The sequence below is a fragment of the Diabrotica virgifera genome, chromosome 5, assembly GCF_917563875.1.
Source record: "Diabrotica virgifera virgifera chromosome 5, PGI_DIABVI_V3a".
Classification (NCBI taxonomy): domain Eukaryota; kingdom Metazoa; phylum Arthropoda; class Insecta; order Coleoptera; family Chrysomelidae; genus Diabrotica; species Diabrotica virgifera.
This window is the reverse complement of record NC_065447.1, coordinates 22,341,859-22,367,427: the sequence shown is the minus strand read 5'-3', so window position 1 is coordinate 22,367,427 and position 25,569 is coordinate 22,341,859. Positions and strand designations below refer to the sequence as shown.

At 33.0% G+C, this 25,569-nt stretch overlaps 2 protein-coding genes across 2 annotated transcripts in view; one reads left to right on the top strand and one right to left on the bottom strand.

Annotated features, from left to right (window-relative positions):
- LOC114332988 (protogenin A-like) overlaps nt 1-25,569 on the bottom strand; it is a 470,567-nt gene that overhangs the window by 207,825 nt on the left and 237,173 nt on the right. The gene's annotated exons all lie outside the window — the stretch shown is intronic.
- LOC126884952 (uncharacterized) lies at nt 5,556-8,100 on the top strand. The gene is made up of 5 exons (XM_050651315.1): nt 5,556-5,904; nt 5,963-6,131; nt 6,188-6,250; nt 6,673-6,811; nt 7,688-8,100. Exons 2-5 carry the CDS (start codon nt 6,000-6,002, stop codon nt 7,738-7,740), a joined length of 387 nt encoding a protein of 128 aa, XP_050507272.1. The 5' UTR covers nt 5,556-5,904; nt 5,963-5,999; the 3' UTR covers nt 7,741-8,100.

Sequence of the window (25,569 nt, the reverse complement as noted above, 5' to 3'; positions counted from 1 at the left end):
TTTAAAGAAATTGATGAAAAAATTGTTAGCATTGACGCAGTAGGAAGAAATAAAATACGTATAAAATTTAAAGATTATAAATCGGCTAACTATATCATATCTAAAAAAAATGAAGCAATATTTATAAAAAATAATCTAGACATATACATTCCTAAGTTTCTTTTAGTTAGACAGGGCGTAATAAAAGATATTTCCACAGAATTTTCAGTAGAGTATGTTAAAAACAGAATAAAAATGTACGATTTACACTGTAAATTTGAAGTCCTTCAAGTCACAAGATTAAATCGAAGACAAGTAGATGAAAACGGTACTCAATACATTCCAACAAAAACATGCGTAGTTAGTTTTAAGTCACAAGTGCTACCAAAATATATAACAATCAACAAGGTACTAAAGGAAGTCGAACCATACAAACAAAAGGTGCTATTATGCTTTAATTGTCTTCGATTTGGACATACAGGTGGGCAGTGTAAGAGCAAGGCTAGGTGCGATAAATGTCAAGAATCCCACAACTCAAAAGATTGTAAAAAGACCGATCTCACTCCAAAATGTTTTAACTGTTCGGGAGATCATTTTACTACAAATTTAAGCGCGTGTCAAGAATTTCAGCGTCAAAAACTTATTAAAGACGCTATGTCTTCCAATAATATTAGTTATCAAGACGCAAACAAACAGTTCCCCAGAAACTCCTATGCAAAAGTAACATCCATAAATACGGAACAAACTACAAACCTCTCCTGCCTCAAAACTTTTCCTCCATTAAATCCCAATAATTATACACCCACCCAATTCCCATCAAATCCAATTAACAAAATGTCAACTAATAATATATTCTACAATAATAATTCAAATAGTACAAATTCTCGAACATTCAAAAGACAGAGACCAAATAGTCCAGATCCAACATTAATTTTGCATAATGAAATTATATCTTCCCCTAGATCTCAATTACCTACGGGAGGAATATTAGACAGCATTAACTATAAGGGAAATATTAATAAAAATCCAGTTGCATCTCCTTCAGACTTGAGCATGATAAATTCAATATTAGAATTAGTTATAGAAATTGTCACAAAAGTTTTAGTAACAAAAAGTATAAACATAAATAAGGAAGAACTCGAAAACTTAGTAAAATTAACTATAAATGGAAACACGTCATCACATTCTCAGACCTCAACCATGCAATAAATATCCTTCAATGGAACTGCCGTTCGGCAGTTTCTAATAAAAATAACTTAGAATATCTACTAGATAGGGGCAACTACTCCGTTGCACTTCTATCGGAAACATGGTTTAAAGCAGAAAAATACTATAATTTTAAAGGCTTCAACAATATTCGCTGTGACCGGGACGACGGGTACGGCGGCTCTGCCATTTTATTAAAATCAGACTTAATATACCAAGAAGTCTCAATTCCAACTACAATCAACTTTGAGCATACTTGTATCTCGGTAAATTTTCCATATATACATAAAAAAATTTACTTTGTTTCAGTATACCTTAAACCGAGAACTAGAATATCATTACAACAGTGGATTAACTTTTTGGAACAAATTCCAAAACCATTCATAATTGGGGGCGACTTTAACGCACATAGTTTGGCATGGAACGATGGATATGACGATATATATGGCAAGATTCTTTTGGAAGCTATCGAACTATGCAACCTAGTAATTATAAACGACGGATCACCTACATTAGCAAACAATAAGAAGTCAGCTGTAGACTTGACCCTCTGTACACAGGATCTGACACAACTAATTACGTGGTGTACTTTAGAAGAACCTTATGGCTCTAATCACTTACCAATACACATACAATTTGGAAGGAATATTCCACCTGCGCAAATTAAACAGACAAAACATAATATATGGCGACTCAAGGCTGCTAATTGGGATGTATACACCGCTACCCTTGAAGCAACAGAACCAAAATCATCACTAATGGGCATTATCGACAATATTAACAAAGCTGCCGACAAAGCAATTCCGTTACGAAAATCAAACGCACAAAATAGAAATCATTGCTCAAAGGACTGGTGGAACGAAACCTGTAACATAGCTGCTAAAGCAAGAAAACAAGCTTTCTTAACCTACACACAGGCTCCAAATCTTAATAATCTAACAGAATATAAAAGACTTGATGCAGTAGCTAAAAAAACTTTTAAAGAAACTAAGAAAAAAAGTTGGATAAATTACTGCCAAAATCTAAATCAAAATACACCAATTAAAGAAGTGTGGAACAAAGTAAACCGATATAAAAACCGAAAACAAGCGAATAAACCCCTAATGGACCCCAAAGAAGACTGGATAAGCGAATTCCACACAAGAATCTCACCTCCATGGGTCGAAAACAACATTACTCAACAAATAGCTACTGTAAATAGGAACACTTCTTTCCTACAATCGTTATTTCAATTATGGGAACTCGATCATTGCATTAAATCAACAAATAATAAATCTCCCGGGGCGGATAACATTTCATATAATATGTTGCATAAAATGCCCTTAGACCATAAGAAAGCCCTGTTGGAATTGTTCAATTCGATTTGGATAAATAGGATTCCTTTTCCACCGATGTGGAAAGAATACATCATAGTACCTATCAAAAAACCTGGAAAACAGAATGGAAATGCAGATTCATATAGACCCATAGCTTTATCATCGTGTATATTTAAAACCATGGAAAGAATGATAAAGAACAGGCTTGAATATTGGCTAGAAAATGAAAAAATATTACCTGACTCACAATATGCTTTTAGAAAGGGAAGATCTTCCTTGGAACCCCTAACGATACTAGTAAATGACATCTATCTAGGATTCACACACAAATACAGCACTTTGGCCACATTTTTGGATATAACTTCAGCATATGATAATGTTCAAATAAATATACTAGAAGAGAAGCTCATCAATATTGGTCTACCAACCTCCTTTGCCAACTTCATAAAATCAGCTTACTCTAATCGATCAGTTTCCTTAAAGATAAATCAAGAAATTTCGGAATCAAGAATATGTAGATCTGGATTACCACAAGGTAGTATCCTGAGCCCAATCCTCTACAGCCTGTACACAATGGATATAGAAAATGTTATATCACAAAAGTCTAAAATCATTCAATACGCTGATGATGTTGTTATTTACACCAGTAGCAAATCAGAGGACAAATGTATAGAAAATATCAACACTGAATTTATAAAAATCCAAAAATACCTAGACAACATGGGACTTTCCATATCCGAGTCCAAAACCAATATATGTATTTTCTCTAGAAACAGAAACAACTATCAAAGACAATTAACAATAGGAAAATATAAACTCTGTATTAGTAACTCTGTAAAATATCTTGGTCTGCATCTAGATAGAAAACTATTATGGAAGGACTGTATCCACCAAATTATCAAAAAAACAAGTAATTCTATAAATATCCTAAGAGCGTTTTGTAGAGCAAAGTGGGGAGCAGACCCAAATACGGCTTTACTATTCTACAAAACAATGGTACGATCAATAATGGATTATGGAAGTCAACTCTATGGAACAGCAGCAGATACACATCTAAATAAAATCGAGATACAACAAAATAAATGCTTAAGAGTTTGCCTGGGATATCTTAAGTCAACGCCCATAAACATTATACAAGCTGAAGCCGTGGAACCTCCTCTTAAACTAAGAAGACAACTATTGAGCAGAAAATTCATGATAAAAACCATTTCAAAAAAAACTTCTTACCTCAATAGTGTACAGTCACTAACAGTTCAAGTTTTGACCCATAGATACTGGCACTTCAAGAAAACCCCCCTCATAGTAGAATCTTTCTCAGAAATAGCTGACATTACAGATATACTCTATTCCAACCAACTCCCTCCAGTTTTAATTTACTCACCTGAACAAATTTTTTCACGTGAAATTAGAACCTACTATTTTGAAAGTGAAGAAGTAGCAAGTATCAATCAAACAAAGTTCAACGAAACAAAAAACAAATACTGGCCAAACTATGATTCTATATTCACTGATGGATCAAAGTCAAAAGAATATACCAGTTGTGCCTTTTACCATTTTGAGGAAAATACTAACAAAAAATTTATTTTACCAAAGGAAGCTTCCATATACACTGCAGAACTAACAGCAATAGTGCAAGCTATGAAATACGTACTCGGCTCTAACCACGACAAATTTATAATATGTACGGACAGCAAAAGTGCAGTAGATAAACTTAAAAATGTTAAAATAAATAGATCAGTTAATCATATTGAAGCAAAAATCCTGTATTTACATAATGAGATACACATCAAGAATAAAGTCGTCATATATCTATGGGTAAAGGGACACGCAGGCATAACAGGTAATGAAATGGTGGATGCCTTAGCAAAAACAGCCCCAACATCAGGAGAAGAACTAAATCTTAAACTACCCCCGTCCGATTTATTCTTAAATCAAAGGAACAAAATAAATGAGATGTGGCAAAACCTATACAGTGCATCAACAACTGGAACAAACTTTTGTAAACACCAGCCAAGGATCCCCAGAAAACCATGGTTTCACAAAATACCAAACAGAAACTTTGTCGCCACAATAAATCGAATACGTGCAAACCATGCACTAACACCTTATTATAAGCACAAAATAAAAATTACAGACGATCCACTGTGTAGTTGTGGTAAAATGGGTACATTGGTACATGTTTTACTTGAATGTCCAATAAATATTGTAAACATTAATAATCTATATAAAAACTTAATTCACTACAAGATAAACCTTCCAATAGACCTAAATTGTATTATTTTTTCAGGAAATAATAATATACTTTATGTACTTCATCAACACATCATAAACTGTAAACTAAAATTGTAAAATTACTAACCAATTTTGTAAGCAATTCTGCAAAACAAACTAAATGTAAAGCATTAAAGGAAAAAAAAGGTGAATACAAAAAAAAAATAAAAAAAAATAATAAAAAAATAAACCAAGTAAAAAAAAAATGAACCAATTAAAAAAAAAACCAAAAAAAAAAACAAAAAAAAACAAAAAAAAACAAAAAAAAAACAAAAAAAAAAAAAACAAAAAAAAAAGAAAACAAAAAAATAATAAAAACACAAAAGAGGGCTAAAACCTCCGCGGCGCTGAACCGGGTTGATGCTCTAGCGCGGAAGGAAAAAAAAAATTAAACACCTTACACTTTACTAATGCTACATATTACTAACAAAACAAATGAATACATCATGCTCAAGTTTGATACTATGAAACAATTTACACAAACTATTTATACAATCTAACATAGTCTGGCTAATTGGTCCTCACCAAAGCCATAAATTCCACGAAAAAAAAAAAAAAAAAAAAAAAATCAATTGCAACCCAACTAAAAAAAATGATATCTAAAAATCTACGTTTTTGGCTGTGGGGGAGGGGTAAGGGGGGTGGCGAGCTAAAAATCCGCGTTATCTCATTTTTTGATTGCACAGAACGTAAAAAAATTTAAAAAATTGAATTCTGAGAGGGCATTTTGCCTATCTTAACGGGGGGCACCCTTTGAGTTTTGTTTTTTCATTACGCATTACTAACAGCCGGTTTCCGAAACGTTATTCAAATCTTCGATCATCTAATCGAGCTGTTAGATTTGATCAACTGTTAACCAGTGACGAGTTTCTCAAACGTCGATCATCTTAAAATTATATGATCGTAGAAAATCGATTATCTGACATACGATTTGGTATCGATACTGTCACAATCGGCTGTCATCCTTCAAAATTTCATTTTATAACCAAAAAATTTCAATCCATAGTAAATAACTACATAATTTATATAATTAAAAAATATATTAAAAATGAGCAATACAAACGGAAATCCTCCACGCAAAAATTATACTGAGAGAGAGAGAGAAATGTTTGCTGTTGGAAATAATTGGAAAGTAAGTACGAAATTTTCTAACTTACAGAACAAATTTCTAATTGTATTTTTGTTTTCAGATACAAGCATATTAAATTGAAAACAAATAATGTACCAATGCTATGTCCACCAACCAAAACAATGAAACCTGGGAAAAATAGCGCTGAATTTCCCAGAACTCCCAAGCAGCTGAACACTGCATATATAAACTTAAAAAGGGTCACTAGCCAAAAAGTAGCAGAGGAAAATGTAAGTGTATAAAACTTTCGGTTGATTTAGAGCTATATGGATTAATTACATTGCAGATTCAAAAATATAATGAGCAGAAGGTTTTGGACCAGTTGAAGAGAGACCAAACTGCGGACAAAGTAGGTATACTTAAATTTAAAGCTCTTAACACCAGGTCAGTCGAATTACACTATTTCTGAGTGAAATATTTTTATAAAAATATAATCCAATGAAACTAATTTTATGATGGGAACTAACCTAGTGTTGAGACAATAGAAGTTTAGTATTTGAGGGTGTTAACGCCAAAGAGGTGTAAGTCATATTTGTGAAATGATGGAAGTCTTGCTTTATAACTTTGATAAATAGACATTTTTTCATCAGGAAAAGTGGTGTAAGTATTTACAGTAAAAACTTACACACCACTTTTTCTCTGAAGAGGTCTGTCTATATAATATCAAGATTATAAAATAGGGCTTACATCATTTCAAGAATATGACTTACACCACTTTGATTTTAACCCTTTCATTTCTTAATCAGTAATGAACTAATGAATTGTTTTCAGAAAGACATACTTGCAACAGGTGGTGGCACATTTAGGCCTCGTCTCACAGATGTAGGAGCACAAATGTTGAGTTTGATTGGCAATCAAATCCAACCTTTACCCAACAGTTGTGACAGTGCATCTGGTTTCTTCACATCTGGTGAGTCCTTATTTTATTAATTTATTTAAATAAAGGTAACTAATTTTAAATTTATTTATATATATAAAGCTTGATCAATATTTCCAATATTATCTGAACAATAACCTGTATATGGTCTTGATCTGGACAAAACTTCTGAATTAGAACATTTTTTTGTTCAGCACGTTATCCACAAATGTAGTAGAGTGACCATTAGTTTAACTATTTAAAACTATTATCTGATAATGCTAGGTTTATGTATTCTATGGATGTAGCAATAGAAAGAAGCCACCTTCTGTTAAAAAGGATGATTAGAAGAGGGAGGTATGGTATAGTCGGTCTAGTCGGTTTTCTAAAGATTAACTTAAGTTTATCCATTGTTTCCGTAAGTATGTACATCCGGATGTAAGTTTTTGAGTGAATCTAGAATGTTTTTGGCATCTGAAAGATTTCCATCTAAATTGGATATTGTATCCTACAGTTCTAAGTCAATTTAAGATTTTTTGAAAGGTATTATTGTTTAAAGTTTGATTGTTAAAGATATTATTTCTATGTTGATCAATAATAAATCTGAGAACAAGGGTGATAAGCGGTTCCCCATAGCCAGACCTTGTGCCTATCTATAGACATCATTAAACAAAAAAAAGATCTTTTGTAAACCAAATTTAAGCAAACTCAAAATATGAGAATTAATATCAATAAATATTATTAATATGAATTAATTATTATAATTATTTATTCCAATTCTAAATTAAGGTAGATTATTCACTTAGCTATTAAGATAGCTAAAGTATATAAATAAAAGTAACTACCTACTTAATTCGAGAAAGATTTTTTTTATAAAGAAAAAACTATCTGGTACATCTAAAACAATTGAATTTTTTTTTATTTTTATAGTTGCACAAGACAGTCAAGTGGAAGTAGATTACCTACAATTGGAAGACACATAGCAGACATCCAATGTACCCTCTACTTCCACTGTGCTGCTCAGTACACCCACGACAACTGCTGTCCTGCCCAAGAAGACAGCCAAGATGTCTCAGGCTCGTTCAAAAAATAAAAAAGTAAAAGATGTAGGGAGCGAAACCCTTAATGTATCTTTTACAAAAAAAATTGAAACAGCAAGACTAGAAAAAAGAAGTAAGATAGTATTTTTCAACAAGAAAAAAAGAAATTTTAGAAGTAGAGCTTCAAATAAAAAAATTCGATGTCAATAAATTATTCGGTAATAGTGGTTAGGTATGTACCTAATAAAGTAATTTTAAATAAAAATTGTAATTTCTTTAAATAATAAAATTAATCAAAATGTGTTTTTCAAAGTTTATTTACCCACCTGTTAGAATGAGTTATTACCTACTAGCTTCATCCTCTGCTTCTTTGTCTTAATGCATTCCACAATTCTTCATTTGTTATGGTGTTGGGCCAATACATCTTCAGAATATTTTGTGGGAATCTATTTACAAAAACTCTTCCTTGCATTTCCTTCTGATATTGTTCATGTCTCACTCCCATATCGTAGTATCCCTCACATATAGTAGTATTGATTTGATGATACTATTAAATGTGTTTTGGCTAATTTATGTTGAGATATGATATGAGAGGATTTCAAAGGCCTGTTGTCTGTTGTTCTTTTTCCTATTCTATGTTTAATGTTTGCCTGAACTCCAACTTTTGCACTATTATACTATCAAGATAGCAGAATTCTTTAACCTGTTTTATTTCTTCTTGATTGATGTATAGTTTACCATGCTCACTTATTCCTATTCTCATCTCTACTATCTTATTAGTGATGATTTTAAGACCAACCTCATCTGCCTTTCCCTCCAGCTTCCTTATCACGTTCTTCATGTCATCTATTGTATGTGATATCAAGCAGATATCATATTGCATATCCCAATGTTGGATTTAGTTGGCAACCAAATCTAATCTTTATACAACAGTTGCAGATGGTGCATCTGCTTACTTGCCATGTAGTGAGTCCTTATTTTATTTAATTATTTAACAAAAGGTAAGTAGTAATTCTAAATTAAATATTTAAAATTAAACATTATTTTTTTATTTTCACACTAACACAATATGTTGAAATAGAGCTGAACTAATGCTCCTCTGTAGCACCATCTACATGTGTGGCCCAACATACAGTGAGCATGTAAAGGTTGGAATAAATTAATTTTCTCGAGAATGGACGATTTTGGAAAAAAATCCAGAAAGGTTAATTTTTATTTTTAAATTACGACTTTTTGGCATTATTATCATACTAGTGACGTCACCCATCTGGGCATGATTACGTCATCAATGATTTTTTTAAATTAGAATATTGGTCGTGTGGTGGCTCATTTGAAAGGTAATTGAATTTTCTAATCAGTAATATAAACATTAACATAATTACTTATACAGGCTGCCCAAAAAAAATTTTTTTGATTAAATTTATTGACATAAAAAGAAGAATATAATATGTCATTTATTTAATTCAAAATACATTTTACTGCTCTTAGAAAACAGAAAGAAATGTTTATTTGAAAAATATTCTTTGCTTTTCGCTTAAATTAAATGTTCAAAGTGTCAAGAGGCAGGTGGGTGGCTGCTTTAATATTGAATTTAAGCAAAAAACAATATTTATTTGTCAAATAAACATTTTTTTCCTGTATTCTGATAGCAGTAAAATGTATTTTGAATTAAATAAATTACAGACATTCTTCTTTTTATGTTAATAAATTTAATTAAAATTTTTTTTGGACAGCCTCTATAAATAATTATGTTATTGTTTATATTACTGAATAGAGAATTAACTTACCTTTCAGATGAGCTATCACAAGGCCCCTATTCTCGTTTAAAAAAGTCATGGATAACGTCATGACGCCCAGATGGGTGACGTCACTAGTATGACATATAGGCCAAAAAGTCGTAACTTAAAAATAAAAATTGACCTGTTTCGGGATTTATTTCCAAAATTGCCCATTCATGAAAAAATGAATTTATTCCAACCTTTACGTGCTCACTGTATAATTACACTATATATTTAATTTTAAAAATTAAATTATAATTAAATAACTAATAATTTGATTTATTTATTTATTTATTAAGCGCAACAGGCCTTGTAGGCCTAGGGCTAAAATGTTTACATTTCTGATTACATAAATAATATAGTAAATAACTTAATATAACTTATAAATTTTATTTAAATACACTTCAGTCTTTTTACACACTCCTTCACCACCTCTCTCCATCTCCTTCTGTCCAATGCTAGTTCTTTCCATCTCTCAATGTTACTTTTCTTCAAGTCTTCATATACACTGTCCTTCCATCTTTTCCTTGGCCTGCCTTTCCTCCTCTTTTGTATTGGTCTTCGTGAAAGTACCATTTTTGGCATTCGTTTACTTCCCATTCTCTCTATGTGCCCCAAGTATCGTATTCTCTGTGCTTTGATCGTCGTCGTAATCGTTGGCTCTTGATATAGTTCTTCCAATTCTTTATTGGTTCTTCTCACTAATAATTTTAAGTAAACACTAAAATACCCTCTATTTAATAACTATTTAACCTATATAATAACTAAAAAACTCTATTTAATAACTCTAAACAACTATTTATAAACATTAACAGCCCTTTAATCAACCAATAACCTCAAATTAGGTGACAGTTCCTTTTGGTCGCCGTGTGACATGCGAAATTGGTTAATCAGCGTTTCGGAAACTCAAAACACTTATGATCGGCTGTTAACTAACGATTAATCGTTTGTTAAATCATATGATCGACTGTTATTGAACTCCCGTTTAACTGGTGTTATTGAAACTCAAAATGCATTTGATCAACGATTAACCATCGATTACATAATTTTTGAGATGATCGTCCTTTCGGAAACCGGCTGTAAGAGCAATGGAATGACAGACCTGGAATATTTTGTTTTAGAAGAACTAGCCCTTTAGCCCTATTACGTCAGTCAGTCTCATCTACACCATCCTTCCATCTGAGTTTTGGCCTACCCCTATTTCTGGAGAATCTATTAAGAAGAAAAACATTATTTTGATGGCGATTTCTTTCGATGGTTCGTTAGAATAGTGTTGCTTAAAGCAGTTTCCGTTGTTTCATACATATTTAAATATTTTCTATTCATCATACTATTTCTATTTCTATTATACACATTTCTATTTCATTCACCTTTTACTGTTACTTTTGGTACCTTACTGTTTTTTTTTTGTATAATAAAATATATGACCATCCCTTAACCAATTTTAAACGTGCGTCTCATTATACTGACTAATCTAGGCTGATCAATGTCATAATGGCTTACCAAATGAGGGATTTTTTCGTAAAATGCTGCGTATACCTTAAATAACGCACCACACGAACGAGTCATTATCAATGATATGGAAATATTGCTCGTGGAGAGTAATGTTACGGAAAAAAATTGGGGGAAGATCTCCACTAAAACAGCCAGATCAAATTATGGTCATTACCGGCTCTACATTACATGTAGTTAAACACAACCGCAACACAGAGAATATTGGGTAGAAACCCTACCGTATTACGTGACGTACTTATGAAGGATTCGAAAGAAGGATTAGATTGCCGTCTCTCTTGAAATATCAGAATTATATTTAGGGGAGTGCAATTAGAACGAAAAGATACAATGTTTCGGAAAAAATCAAACAAGGTTATATTTTTCTAAAACTCTTTTTGTTAGTTTATGAATATGTTAAAGTAAAAAGTTCTACTCACAAATTTCGCTGCTAATTGTTTATTAATTGTTTAAACAATAACAATTGTTTTGTATAAATAATGTTAAGAATATGGGTGAATTCAACATTTTATTTTGATAAAAAATGTTTTTATTTTAAAATTGGAAAGAAATCCTTTGTAAAAGGTATATTTTTTTTTATAACCTTTTTATACCTTTTACAAAGGATTTCTTTCCAATTTTGTGATTGATGGTATACAGCCAACTACAGGAAAACCTTTTTCTTTTCCTTGTGGATTTTGTTTTTATTTTAGTTTTGATTATGCTGAACCCGAATCTGACATTACAATTTGCAAATCCAAAATAACGGATTCAAAATGGCGGATTTTTTCCTAAAAATCCTTAAAAAGTAGTTGTAAAATCCGAATTTTTTTTATAAAACGTGTTTGTTTGCATATATGTGGATATTTTTGAGAGGTTGCTGAACCTGTATCAAATTTTGATAATTTAAATTATAAAATGGCAGATCCAAAATGGCGGATAACTTAAAAAATAGTTGTAAAATCATAATTACTATACAAAATGTATTTATTTCTACATATATTTATTTTTGAGTGCTTTGATAAACCTAACTTAAATGTTAACATTATAAACTATAAAATGGCGGATCCAAAATGCGGATTTTCTAAAAAGAATATAAAGAGCATTTTTCTAAAACATTTATTGTCTTTATTTTTAACAGGTTGTTGAATCTGAATTAAAGATTAAATATTTAAATTTCAAAATGGCGGATCCAAAATGGCGGATATTTAAATGAAAAACAAGTAGAATCCAATCAAACAAATATGGAATTTCATTCTTAAAAAAAAGATAAACAAATAATTTTCACAATAATATTAATAATTAAAATGTATTAGAAAGAATATTTAAAAAAAAACAAATTTTCGATTAGAAGGATATAATTACATATTGGAACATAGTTTTTAATTCCAAACAACTTTTCTTTATAAAAATTTTCGATATTGTGAAATATAAAGGTACTTTACTCTTGAGTGAAATTCATATTTTTTGACATACCTCGTACAAAATTAACAAAATTTGATATTTGATGGTTGCATCTTATGTTATATACGATGCAGCGTATTTTATAAAAAATAACTTTTTTTCGTAAAACTGATATTAAAAAAGTTATCAATAGGTTCCAAGTTACGCAGACATACTGTATAAGAGCTAAAAAAATTTTTTTTGTTGAACATTTATTATTGTTGAAGCTTATTATTAAATGTATTTTAGGTAAGTTTTATAGAAAAAAGTTTTGATCACTCTGTATATACATTTTTTCAGCTGGTAATTTTCGGTTTTTCTATTACATTTTTGTTATATTTCTTAGTTTTCTCAAAAACAAATTGTTTATTTCATTTTTAAACTAAAATAATTAAGTGTTTTTTAAAGATTACATCCCAAACTTTAAAAAAATAGTAAAAAAATTGTATTAGATTTATTCAAACTTGAGTAATACCGGCTTAAAATGGTGGAAATTCTGTAAAACTACGAAGTTTTCAAAAATTAAATTTTTTTGAGACATCGTATTATTTAAATTAAATTTTTGAGATTTTTTTTGAATAAAACATCGTTTAGTAAGATGATTGAGAGTTAAGATGTGCAAATTTGAGAGTTTTATAAGTAAAATTGTATTAGTTACACATTTTTAAATCATTTTTAAACAAAATTCATGTAAGGCTCACTTTCCGCCCACACCGCACTTATGTCCATACATTTTATTTCTTTTTATTACAACCATAAGATAGCTTATTTCATCTTCTTTTATGTCCAATTTGTAAAATTTCTTTTGATCCATTAGTTACAGAATTCTTCTTCTTCATGTGCCGTGCTCGATTATCGAACGTTGGCTATCAAATTGGCTATAGTAATTTTGTTAACGGCAGCTCGGAAAAGGGATGCAGAGGATCTGTTATACCATTCTCTCAGGTTTTTAAGCCATGACGTTCTTCTTCGACCTGGCCCTCTTCTTCCGTCTACCTTGCCTTGTATTATTAAATGGAGTATATTATATCTCTCTGGGTGTCGCATAACATGGCCAAAATATTCAAGTTTTAGATTTTTAACTGTTCTGACGACTTCTGTGACTTTTCCCATCCGGTGCAAAACAACTTCGTTACGAACTCTATCCACCCAACTTATTCGTAGGATTCTTCGGTATACCCAAATTTCAAAGGCTTCCAATTTCTTGAGAAGAGTATCTGTTAAAGTCCAACCTTCGACACCGTACAAAAGAGTAGAGAACACATAACATCTCACTAATCTAATTTTAAGATTCAAAGTAATGTTGTTTCCACATAAAAGTTTCTTTATCTTAAAGAATGCAGCTCTGGCCTTCTCTATACGTATTCTAATTTCTTTGCTCATGTCCCAGTTCTCATTTAGATTACAACCAAGGTAGGTGATACTGTTAGTTCTTTCTAATTGTTCACCATAAGCTGTTACTACTTCCGGTTGTATTGGCGTCTTACTGACAACCATCACCTTGGTCTTTGCGGTGTTTAGCTTGAGTCCATATTCATCACACGTTGTGGTAATCCTATTAATCAGATGTTGAAGTTCTTCATAATTGCTCGCAATTAACACCGTGTCATCCGCATATCTCAAATTATTAATATTGACGCCATTCATTTTGATACCACATTGAGCATTATCCACTGCTTTATTGAAAACAAACTCAGAATAGATGTTAAATATTAGTGGGGACAAAATGCAGCCCTGCCTTACTCCTCTTCGTATTTGAAGTTCTTCAGACGTGTCCCAGCCAATCCTGATGTTTGCACGTTGATGCCAGTAAAGATTTTTGATAATGCGTAGGTCTTTATCATCAATACCCACTTTCTGAAGAATAGCAATCATTTCCGTATGTTTTACCCGATCAAAGGCCTTCTCAAAGTCAATGAAACACATATAAACCGGATGTCCGACATCTCTGCATCTCTGTACCATAACCTGAATACTAAACAGTGCTTCTCTGGTCCCAAGGTTATTGCGGAATCCAAACTGTGTATCACCAAGCTGTTCTTCTATTTTTTGGTACATCCTAAAGTGCAAAATTCGTTCCTAAAGTGCAAAGTTACAGAATTACGTTAAAAAAACTCAACCGTGCACTTCTTCCAACGCTAGTTTACAGTGCGCCAATGTGTGTGAGAAGGGTGACTTTAGCGTTATAAATAAAAAATTACAGAAGCTAGAGATTTAATTTTAGAAAAATCTTTATATAAGGTTTTTTTTGTAAAATTTTCTGAATTTTTCAATGGCCAAGTCAGTTTTTTTCTAAAAATTATATTTTCGGAGTTATTTAAAAAAACATTTAACTTCGCTGTTCATTTGTTTAATAAAAAATGAAGCACCCACTTCTCGAGTAGAACTTTTTGATATGTTATTTATTAAACATTTCTTAATGAAATTACAAAAAGTTTTATCTTGTTTGATTTTTTTCCGAAGTGAAAATCTAAATGCACTCCCCTAATTAATTAAAATTAAAGTTAACTTTGCTTCTTATCAATATAATTTCATTACACAATTCATTTAATTCGTACATAACTAAAAATAATTTTCGATCGTCGATTCAGAGGGCTGGAGTGCGCTCCCTGTTCTAAGTGAAAAATAAGACAGTTTTGCCTTCGCATTGCAACTGAATAAAAATGGAATTTTTATTTTATTTTTATATTGGTCGTTCCTTCTTTGAGTAACTAGGTCCATATTTCGTTGGAATTTACCAGCTGAACAGACGGGGTCGTGAATTGTAAATTTTTGAATTCCCTCTTGTCTTCTTCGCTTCAGCATCCATCTGGCTTGCAAATTTTAGAAGCCATGGAGGTGTTACCAAGGAAATGGACCAATAAGTTTTCAATTTAAAAATCTTTTAGTAATATTTTAATATTTTTAAATATTATTAATATTGCTATTAGGATTGAAAACTACTTCATCTAAAAATAATTTTATTCAATTCGTATAAACTTAAATAAATATTATTACAATTGTATCTAGATTTGGATTTACTGTTTCCCAAAAATTATTTGGGCGTTTAATTTTTGAGTTAATAAGCGCCAAATGAATGCAATGAACAATAAGAGCCAAAAGAAAAAACAATTACAGAGTGGTGTTTACAAACTAACTTGTGGTGACTGCCCGAAAACTTACATCGGTCAAACTGGCAGAACCTTTGACAAACGGATAGCTTCAACAATAGAAAAACAGATCCTACGCACTTCACCTTTTAGATCATAATCATTTTTTTAATGAAGAGTTTCAAATTTTTCATATTCAAAATAAAGGCATTAAGCTATAGTCTAAGAGCTGGGAGCGGATTTTGTGCGTGATAAGTAATATGGAAAAACTATACGGGGATATGTTGAATTAATTGTGTACATGACTTTCACCAACGGCCGGAAACCAGAGTTGGGGCCGAGGGTAGTTATAAGGGGTCAAAGTCGCGGATTTAATTATTTTTTTTTATGACGGTCATGATGGAGATAGTGCACCAAAAATTGGAAATAAGTAGGTCATGACGTAACTAAGTAAAATCTCTAGGGGCTCAACGCTGCGTGGCCGACAAAGGGGTGGGGGTAGGGGTGAATATAAAAAATATAACGGGTTTTTTGCGACGTTCGTAATTGAGATAGTGCACCAAAATTTGAGTATAAGTAGACCATGTCATAAGTAATTAAAATCCCCAGAGCCGGAAACCAGAATGGGGAAGGAAGGTAGTTATAAGGGGTCAAAGTTCCGTTTTTTATTATTTTTTTTTGTGACGCTCATGATCGAGATAGCGCGCCAAAATTTGGGAATAAGTAGGTCATGACGTAACTAAGTAAAATCTCCAGGAGTGGAACGCTGCGTGGTCGACAAAGTGGTGGGGCAGGGGTGAATATAAAAAAATGTAAGGGGTTTTTGCGACGTTCGTGATTAAGATAGTGCACCAAAATTTGGAAATAAGTAGACCATGACATAACTAAGTAATATCCCCAGAGGCGGAAACCAGAGTGGCGGACGAGGGTAGTTATAAGGGGTAAAAGTCGCGGTTTTTATTATTTTTTTTTGTGGCGCTCATGATGGAGATAGTGCACCAAAATTTCGGAGTAAGTAGGTTATGACGTAACTAAGTAAAATCTTCAGGGGCGGAACGCTGCTTAAGGTACAAAGGGGTGGTAGGCAGGGGTGAGTATAAAAATATATGGGGTTTTTTTGCCGTTCGTGATCGAGATATTGCACCAAAATTTGGGAATAAGTAGATCATGACATTACTAAGTAAAATCTCCAGGGGCGGAACGCTGCGTGTGGGACAACTGTTGTGCCGGGTCACAAAAAAATAATACACACTGCGACTTTGACCCCTTAAAACTACCCTCATCCCCAACTCTGGTTTCCGGCTCTGTGGAGTTTACTTAGCTAAGTCATGGTCTACTTATTCCCAAATTTGGGTGCGCTATCTCAATCTAGCACGTCGCAAAAAACCCCTTATATTTTTCATATTCACACCTACCCCCACCACTTTATCGGCCACGCAGCGTTCCACCCCTGGAGATTTTACTTAGTTACATGACCGACTTATTCCCAAAGTTTGGTGCACTATCTCGATCATGAGCGTCACAAATAAAAATAATAAAAACAGCGACTTTGACCCCTTATAACTACCCTCATCCCCAACTCTGGTTTCCGGCTCTGAGGATTTTACTTAGTTATGTCATGGTCTACTTATTCCCAAATTTTGGTGCACTCTGTCAATCACCAACGTCGCAAAAAACCCCTTAATTTTTTGTATTCACCCCTGGCCCACCCCTTTGTCGGCCACGCAGAGTGCCACAGAGTGCCACCCCTGGAGATTTTACTTAGTTGCGTCATGACCTACTTATTCCCAAATTTTGGTGCACTCTCTCGATCATGAGCGTCACAAAAAAAAAATAATAAGAACGGCGACTTTGGCCCCTTATAACTACCCTCATCCCCAACTCTGGTTTCCGGCTCTGGGGATTTTACTTAGTAATGTCATGATCTACTTATTCCCAAATTTTGGTCAACTATCTTAATCACGAACGTCGCAAAAAAAACCTTTATATTTTTTAAATTCAGCCCTACCCCCACCCTTTGTCGGCCACGCAGCGTTCCGCCTCTAGAGATTTTACTTAGTTACGTCATGACCTACTTATTCCCAACTTTTGGTGCACTATCTCGATCATGAGCGTCATAGAAAAAAATAATTAAATCCGCGACTTTGACCCCTTTTAACTACCCTCGGCCCCAACTCTGGTTTCCGGCCGTTGGTGAAAGTCATGTACACAACTAATTCAACATATCCCCGTATAGTTTTTCCATATTACTTATCACGCACAAAATCCGCTTCTATCTCTCCGACTACTATCTTTATTAGAATCTATAAATTAGAATAATGCGCGTATCAGATATAAGTAGTGAGCATGGACTTGATATCAATACGAAAAAAAAATAAAAGTACATAGTAGTCAGTAAGCTCGAAATATTAAATACACGGCTTTTGGTTAACCAACAACCAATTGACATTGTGGACAGATGTGGTTGGTGGTACAGAGTGGTACACATATCTTGGTACCAACATAAACATCCAATGGGACCACTCTAGTGAAATAAAACAACGCATAGGATCAGCAACAAAAGCTAGATCAGCGTTCATAATGATGAAGTCTCTTTTCAGAAGTCACGATTTACCAATTGGTACCAAAATCTGTATCGTCAGATGCTATGTATTTTTTATGTTATTATACGGTTATTCCGAAGCTTCTTTAAGAAAACTCGAGGCATTCGAGACGTGGTGTTACAGACGCATTTTAAGAATTTCGTGGGTGGATCGTGTGACTAATATTGAGGTTCTACCTAGAATAGGCAAGGAATGCGAAATTATTAACACCATCAAAGAGCGCAAACTAGAGTATCTTGGTCATGTTGTGAGGAATGAACAGAGATAATATGGCTTGCTGCAACTCATTCTTCGGGGTAAGGTATTTGGAAAGAGAGGACCAGGGAGAAGAAGAATATCTTGGCTTCAAAACCTGAGAAAGTGGTTCAATACATCGATAACCGGGCTATTCCGAAGAGCAGCAAACAATGTTAGGACACCCATGCCGATCGTCAACAATCTGGAACGATAGGCACCGTAAGTAGAAAAAGATTAGAAACTATGGAAATTAATAAATTAAAAAATACAGATATAATTCTGCTGAATGGCCAACTTGAGACACAGCTCCCCATGACATGAATACTGAATATAAATCGACATGAATAACAGAATAAAAAAAGTTTCATATAAGTATATACACCGTTATTAGGCGGCAACGCCCTTAGGTAGGGATCTATGGAGGACTATCACCAAGCCGCAAGCCCTTATCCCTTGCCGTACCGCTCCTCCGTAGGCCGATCAGACACCAGTTTATACCAGATTAAGTCGTAGATTCTATTGAATTTTATATTACCGACGTTGGCCTTTTATTAATTTCAAATTACCTGGCTGAGGCTCGAACCGTCGGCGTCGATCGCAAATCCACTAAACTTGTCGATCGACTACGCCTTTGCCAACTGAGCCGTCGTGACCGACAAAAAAGTTTCATGAGGGAGGAAATATATTTTTAAATGGTGGGCCCAAGGACTATAAGAACTTCCTTGAATTCTTATTATTAGAAACGGAAACGGATATGAATCCTATATTTTTACTAATTACTTGTCTAAATTTTTGCGGATAATTTAAGAAAGTCTGTAAGTTTTTTTTGGAAGTGTGGAACGCAATTATTTTGTTAAACTAAACGCATATTTCTGGCACTCTTCCTTAGAAATACCGAGCTTGTCATTGCCGAAACAGAGTTGAAGTTGAAGTATTTGCATGAAAATTACTAAACTTGGGAGTTTTGAGCAGAAAACCTTTTATAAAAGTTTTTTATTCAAAACATCGGACGTACTTTGATTCTGGTTATGGGCCACGTTTCGAGGCATGACCGGAGAAATTTATTTTTTTGAATAAACAGTTTCAAACCGGTGTGAAGTGACTTGGATTATTCCATTTATAGAGATTCTGACCAATAGAAACCTACAAGAATAAAAATTACAGCGAAAATTCCACACCTGTAATTTTGAACCAATCAAAATACGTTATTTTGACAGATCACCATGGCAACGGAGGTATTTTATCGGAAATTTTTTGCTCGTGGGGTACCCAACAGCGAATTATAGTGGAAATTTTTTGACGTTTACAATAACAGAACATTTTTGACAGACTGGTTTTTATTTGTTTACATAATTTAGTTTTGATTCATTTTAGTTACAAAGCTAAGATGTTTTCTATATTCTTCGGACACCTCCTCTCTTCTTAATGGCGAAAATGCAGGACTTTGAATGTTTTCAATTAAGTTTCTATGTCTAATAAAATATATATAAATATTTAGACACTAATTTATTTACCTTTTTCCCATTCAGTACTTTCAATTTTGCGTAGTTTAGTCGCAAATATTCGTGGACAATTTGGAACAGATTTTCTTTCTTCAAGTTGAAGCCACAATCCTCTATTAATTCAAATAAATAAGCCATGGTACGATGATTGATCTTTACATCAGATAATTTCACGCATATTTTGCATATTGTATGATTTTCAAATTGATTCATTTTTTAAACAAAGAATTTTATTGGTTTTACTGACTGTGCAATATTATTTATTGTAACAAAACGCGAGTTTTTTTTTGATGTTTTGAAGTGTCAAAATATAATGATCACAGCCTCCTATGATTGATGCTTGCTGACGCTGGTTATGAATTCCATACCATTAAAACGCGCATAACGCACGTTAAGAAAAACGCAAAAAAATAATTTTCTATCACTTGTAGTTACTCAAAACTTATGTAAAATTGAAGAATATACTATTTTCTATCTTGAAATGGTATTCCCATGCAACTACAATGAGTAGAAATTACGAATTTGAAAGCCTAAATAATTGCTGACAAAGCTATGGCGCGCTATTAATCTGTTCATGCAGCTTCCCGAAAAACCTCTAAAATTATAATTTTCTACCACTTGTCCTAAGCTCAAGTAACTATAAAATAAAATAATATTATATTTTTTGTCCCTAAATGGCACTTTTGAGCTACTACAATCAGTGGTAATCAATAGTTTAATAGGCTAAGAGTCCATTGGTGTGAAAACAAACTGAATATTATTATGTAATCTGTTCCTGTAGGTATGTAACCGTAAAAGAAAATAATTTGCATTGTTGAAATAAATTTTAAAAATATTTGATTTCCCACCACAATTTGGTGTGGAATTTTCTTACCGAATACCACGCGAAGTCAAATTAATATCCGGAAATTTTTTTTTGATCATGAATATTTTTAGAAAATTTCCCTCGTCTGCGACTCGGCAAATTTTCAAAATATTCATGATCTCAAAAAAATTTCCGGAAATAATTTGACCTCTAGTGGTATTACTAGTGAAAATTACGCTCACCTATTTGTCTACTCGACAATTATCCCTTGATTACAGCGACAATTGCATAGTAGAAATCGAAAATTGGACTTAGTCCATTAAAATGTTACATTTAGGGTTGCATTTCTTAGAGGAGTCAATTTTTTATTTTTTTAATGTGTAGGAGGGTTCAGTAGAAGCTTAAGTTCAAGTTTTTGGGGTCGCCATCCTTGTCCCCCGGCCGCCATATTGGAAAAAGGGGTGCAAAGGGCTTTCGCAGTGTATCTCCTAAACTAGCAATCCTACAGAAAATTTACTTACACATAAAATGTAGCAAATTAAATTTTCTACAATTTTATATCTATTACTTTTTATCGTCAAGTGACCAACAAAAAAGTCATAAACAAAAATGTGAGAAAATTTTGTAAGAAGTTTCCTTTTGGTGGTTATAACTTTTTTTCCGTTCATTTCACAATAAAATAACATCATAGCGATTTTGTAGAGGATTTTTTAATGAACAATTTTCACTATAAAGTTGTTTAATTTTATTTATTATCTAGGTTTTACAGCGCTCCAATCTTGACCAGATTCTCGAATTCTCATAGGAATACAATAAAAAAATACTTTTCTATTACAGTGGAACCTCGATTATCCGTCAGGGCACCGGACCAAGGGTATGACGGATAATCGAAAAGACGGTTAACAGAACATTAAAAAAAATTAAAAATTCATAATACAGCTCTCTATTGGTATGTTTTGTTCGACAATATAAGAGAGATTTGTGTTCGTACAATCGAATCAATTTGGTTTAAAATATTCTGAAATCTTTGTTTGTATTGCTTAACATTTTGCAATGCCTTTCTTAATCGGCGTAACATCATGTTATCTACTTTATCGGCTTCTTCTTGTCAAGGATACAACTCGATGAATTGTTGCATGTGCAATGCAGCTTCTCTAAGTTCTTTACGCAGATTTTTGTCAGTTGCAATAGTATCATCGACATCGCCACCATCAAATTCAAAGTCTGTGTCAGCTTCTGAATCTGCTTCCTCCGCCTCTGTTGCCATTTCAACGATTTCATCATCTGTCAACAATGGATAGTTGCTTGCGTCCTTACCACAAATTAACCATTTAATATGACATAACCAATATGTCATCTTTAGACCACGAAAACAAAACAGTTAATTCAGCCTTAAAAATATGGTGATAGCATAACTGTACATTTCAGCGAATTTCGTTTGGCTTATCGGCTCAAACAAAGTGAATTTATGACATATTTTTACTTATGTAGTCAATACAACTTATCTACGGACCCTGACGGTTAACAGAGGTGACGGTTAATGGAGAGACGGATAATCGAGGTTACACTGTATCTATATATTCGTCGAGCGGCAGCAATCGTTATGCCGACCACAAAAATCAAATTTAAGTTGAATGACCAATTTTGGTCTATTTTTATGTTTTCGAGGTCGCTGAATCCGAATATGAAGTTTATTTTTATCTAAATTTGGTGGAACATGTTTAAAAATCCAATTTTACACAAAAATGCCGAAAATCAATTTTGATGATTTTTCAAATTTACCTCGCTGTATCTTTGGTCGCTGTAAATATTTCCTTTTGAAAATTTTACTGTGTCATCTTTGAAGTATGTAGATAACAATGAAATTTGTCCAGAATGTTTAAACACATTAAAAAAGGAGTTGTTAGTTTTTAAACATTTTGCCATCATATTTCGTTAGTTTCATGTTTACTTAAACAAGTTGAGTGACAAACTTTTTAGTGTATAATTTTAACCAACACAACAATAAAATATAATTCATGAAGAAGTTTTTTTGGAAAATTTTAAGTCAAAATATACAATAGGAAAAAAGTTATGTTACTTCATAGACAAGCGACACACCCCAAAAAACGCTTATATCTCGAGATCGTAACCACCGTGTGATGAATGGCTAATTTTGATCATACTTTATGATTTTGATATCAAAAATTCGTTTTTTGCTCTTCTTAAGAATTTTGCATTTTGCGGTTGCGTCATTCTTCTTCTGAACCGGCGAATTTGTCCTCAAACAACTTCTTGGGCCTTTTCTATATATACTTGGGGTTATAAGTTTAATAGTGGGGAGAAAGGTCAAAATCAGATTAATAATAGCATAGGAATGTTAATGTTGTATGAATAAAAAATATATATAGATAGAAAAGTAGCCTAACTTTTATTTTTATTGTATCCCTATGAGCATTCGAGAATCTGGTCAAGTTTGGAGCGCTGTAAAACCTATATAAATAAATAGAATTAAACAACTTTATAGTGAAAATTGTTCGCTGAAAAAGCCTCTACAAAATTGCTATGTTATTTTATTTTAAAATGAACTGAAACAAATTTATAACCTCCAAGAGGAAACTTGTTAAAATGTTTTAACATATTTTTGTTTATATATTTTTTGTTGGTCACTTGACGATAAAAAGTAATAGAAACAAAATTGTAGAAAATTTAATTCGCTACATATTATGTTTAATTAGATTTTCCGTAGGGTTGGTAGTTTACGAGATATAGCGCGAAACCCCTTTGCACCCCATTTCCAAGATGGCGGCCGGGGGACAAGGGTAGCGACCCCAAAACTTGAACTTAAGCTTCTACTGATCCCCCTACACATTAAAGAAATAAAATTGACTCTTCTAACAAATGCAAGGTATGGGTTAAAAAATGTAACATTTTAATGGACTATTAGTTTATACAACTTTAATATAATCAGTTATTCAAAAGCTTCTGATGTCTCTTTTCGGTTTACCGGAAGATGATGTATCATAAATGCATGATGAAAAAATGCATATTAAAGTAGGTATGTAGTAGCAACAACATATGCCTAATATGGCCATATTCTTTAACTTAACATAACTAAATAAGTACGTCAACTACACTACATAGTTGTTTTTAACATTGGTAAACAGTAATTTTCTATTCATGGTCAATATTTGATATTATTATAACTGTTGCAGTTGTTTTCATTCTATAACGTCTGGGAATCGTAGTGTAATGTACTGTGTTGCCAGTTTGTGATGAGTGAATTTGGCTTTAGGTTATTGATTAATGCATTTCATAATTGAAGCTAAACTGAACTCATACATTGCTACTTAAGAAACTAAATAGAGTCGGTGAGATTCTCCATTCTGTTTAGTTTATTTTATTAAGGATTTAAGAAGAGTAATAATAATCATTGGTAACGTCAATAACATTGGTAAACGTTTAAACAATGAAGAAAAAAAAATTGAAAATGGCGAACGAAACAATTATTAAATATTCTTATAATAAAACTAAGTATTTTGTAGACATAATGAACAACTTTTTCTAAACATACCCTCCCACAAGACAGAAGAAAAGATGGAGAAAAACGCGACCCTTCACAATATATTAATATAAGATCAAAGACTAAGTTTTTCAATTAAAAATCTTTTAAAAATATTTAATTTACAAATATTTTTATTAGGTTGAAAAACTTAGTCTTTTATTTAGCAGATGCCGCTAGGCACCTACTACCATCTCGTCAGTTGCGGTGGGAGATGGATATGTCGAAGATTTTTACCTGGGCCAGAGAAATGCAGCCTATGCAGTCTCTGATGAACCTCTAACAAGAGGTGAAATCGTCGATAAGAGTGCTGGCTGCACTCTCTGATCTGAGTAAAAATTAAGACAGTTTTGGTTTCGCACCGCAACTGAATGAATAAAAATGGTATACATTTTTATTTTTATTTTTAATATAAGATCGTTCATAGTCTCTGACACTCTCTCTTCAATCCTGACCCCCCGGAGGGAGTGTAGTGGTCGACGTGATGTCGTGTATTGTCCGTCTTCAAAGATCTCTGTCTCTGGTCATTTCTTTTAACTCATGCATAGGTCTTTTGCATATTCCTGTAATTTTATCGATCCATCTTGTTGATATTTTGTCGATCCATCCTACGACTCATAATGCAGGGAAAGATAGATGGCAGAAGAAGCATCGGAAGAAGACGAATTTCATGGTTGAAGAATCTGAGAGAGTGGTTTGGATGCAGCTCGAAACAACTATTTAGAGCTACTGCCTCAAAAATTAAAATAGCTATGATGATTGCCAACCTCCGTAGCGGAGATGGCACCTGAAGAAGAAGATCTTGTTGGGGATCTTCCTCGTGATCTTCGACCTTCCACCTTTCCTTGTATAATGAGCCTTTCCATGTTTTCTGTGTTTGCTCTCATAACATGTCCAACGTATTTTAATTGTTGGAGATGGACTTTACTGGAGAGTCGTTGGCTAACTTTTAGCTCTCTTAAAATTCAATTATTTGTTCTATGGTCGGTCCAAGGAATTCGTAGCATTCGTCTCCAACAGAACATTCCAGTGGCGCCTATCTTCTTCTTTCCGAATTTCTCAGGGTCCAAGATTCACATCCGTAGGTCAGTATTGGGAATATTAAGCAGTTGATCAACCTCATCTTTAACGCTCTTGAAATTTGACAGTCCTTCCATATTGTGGTCATTTTTGCTGTGGCGACTGTTGCTAGATCACATCTACGTTTTATCTCTTCCTGTAGTGACATTGTGTTTGTGATTATTGATCCCAGATATAAGTATGAGCTAACAACCTCAAAGCGA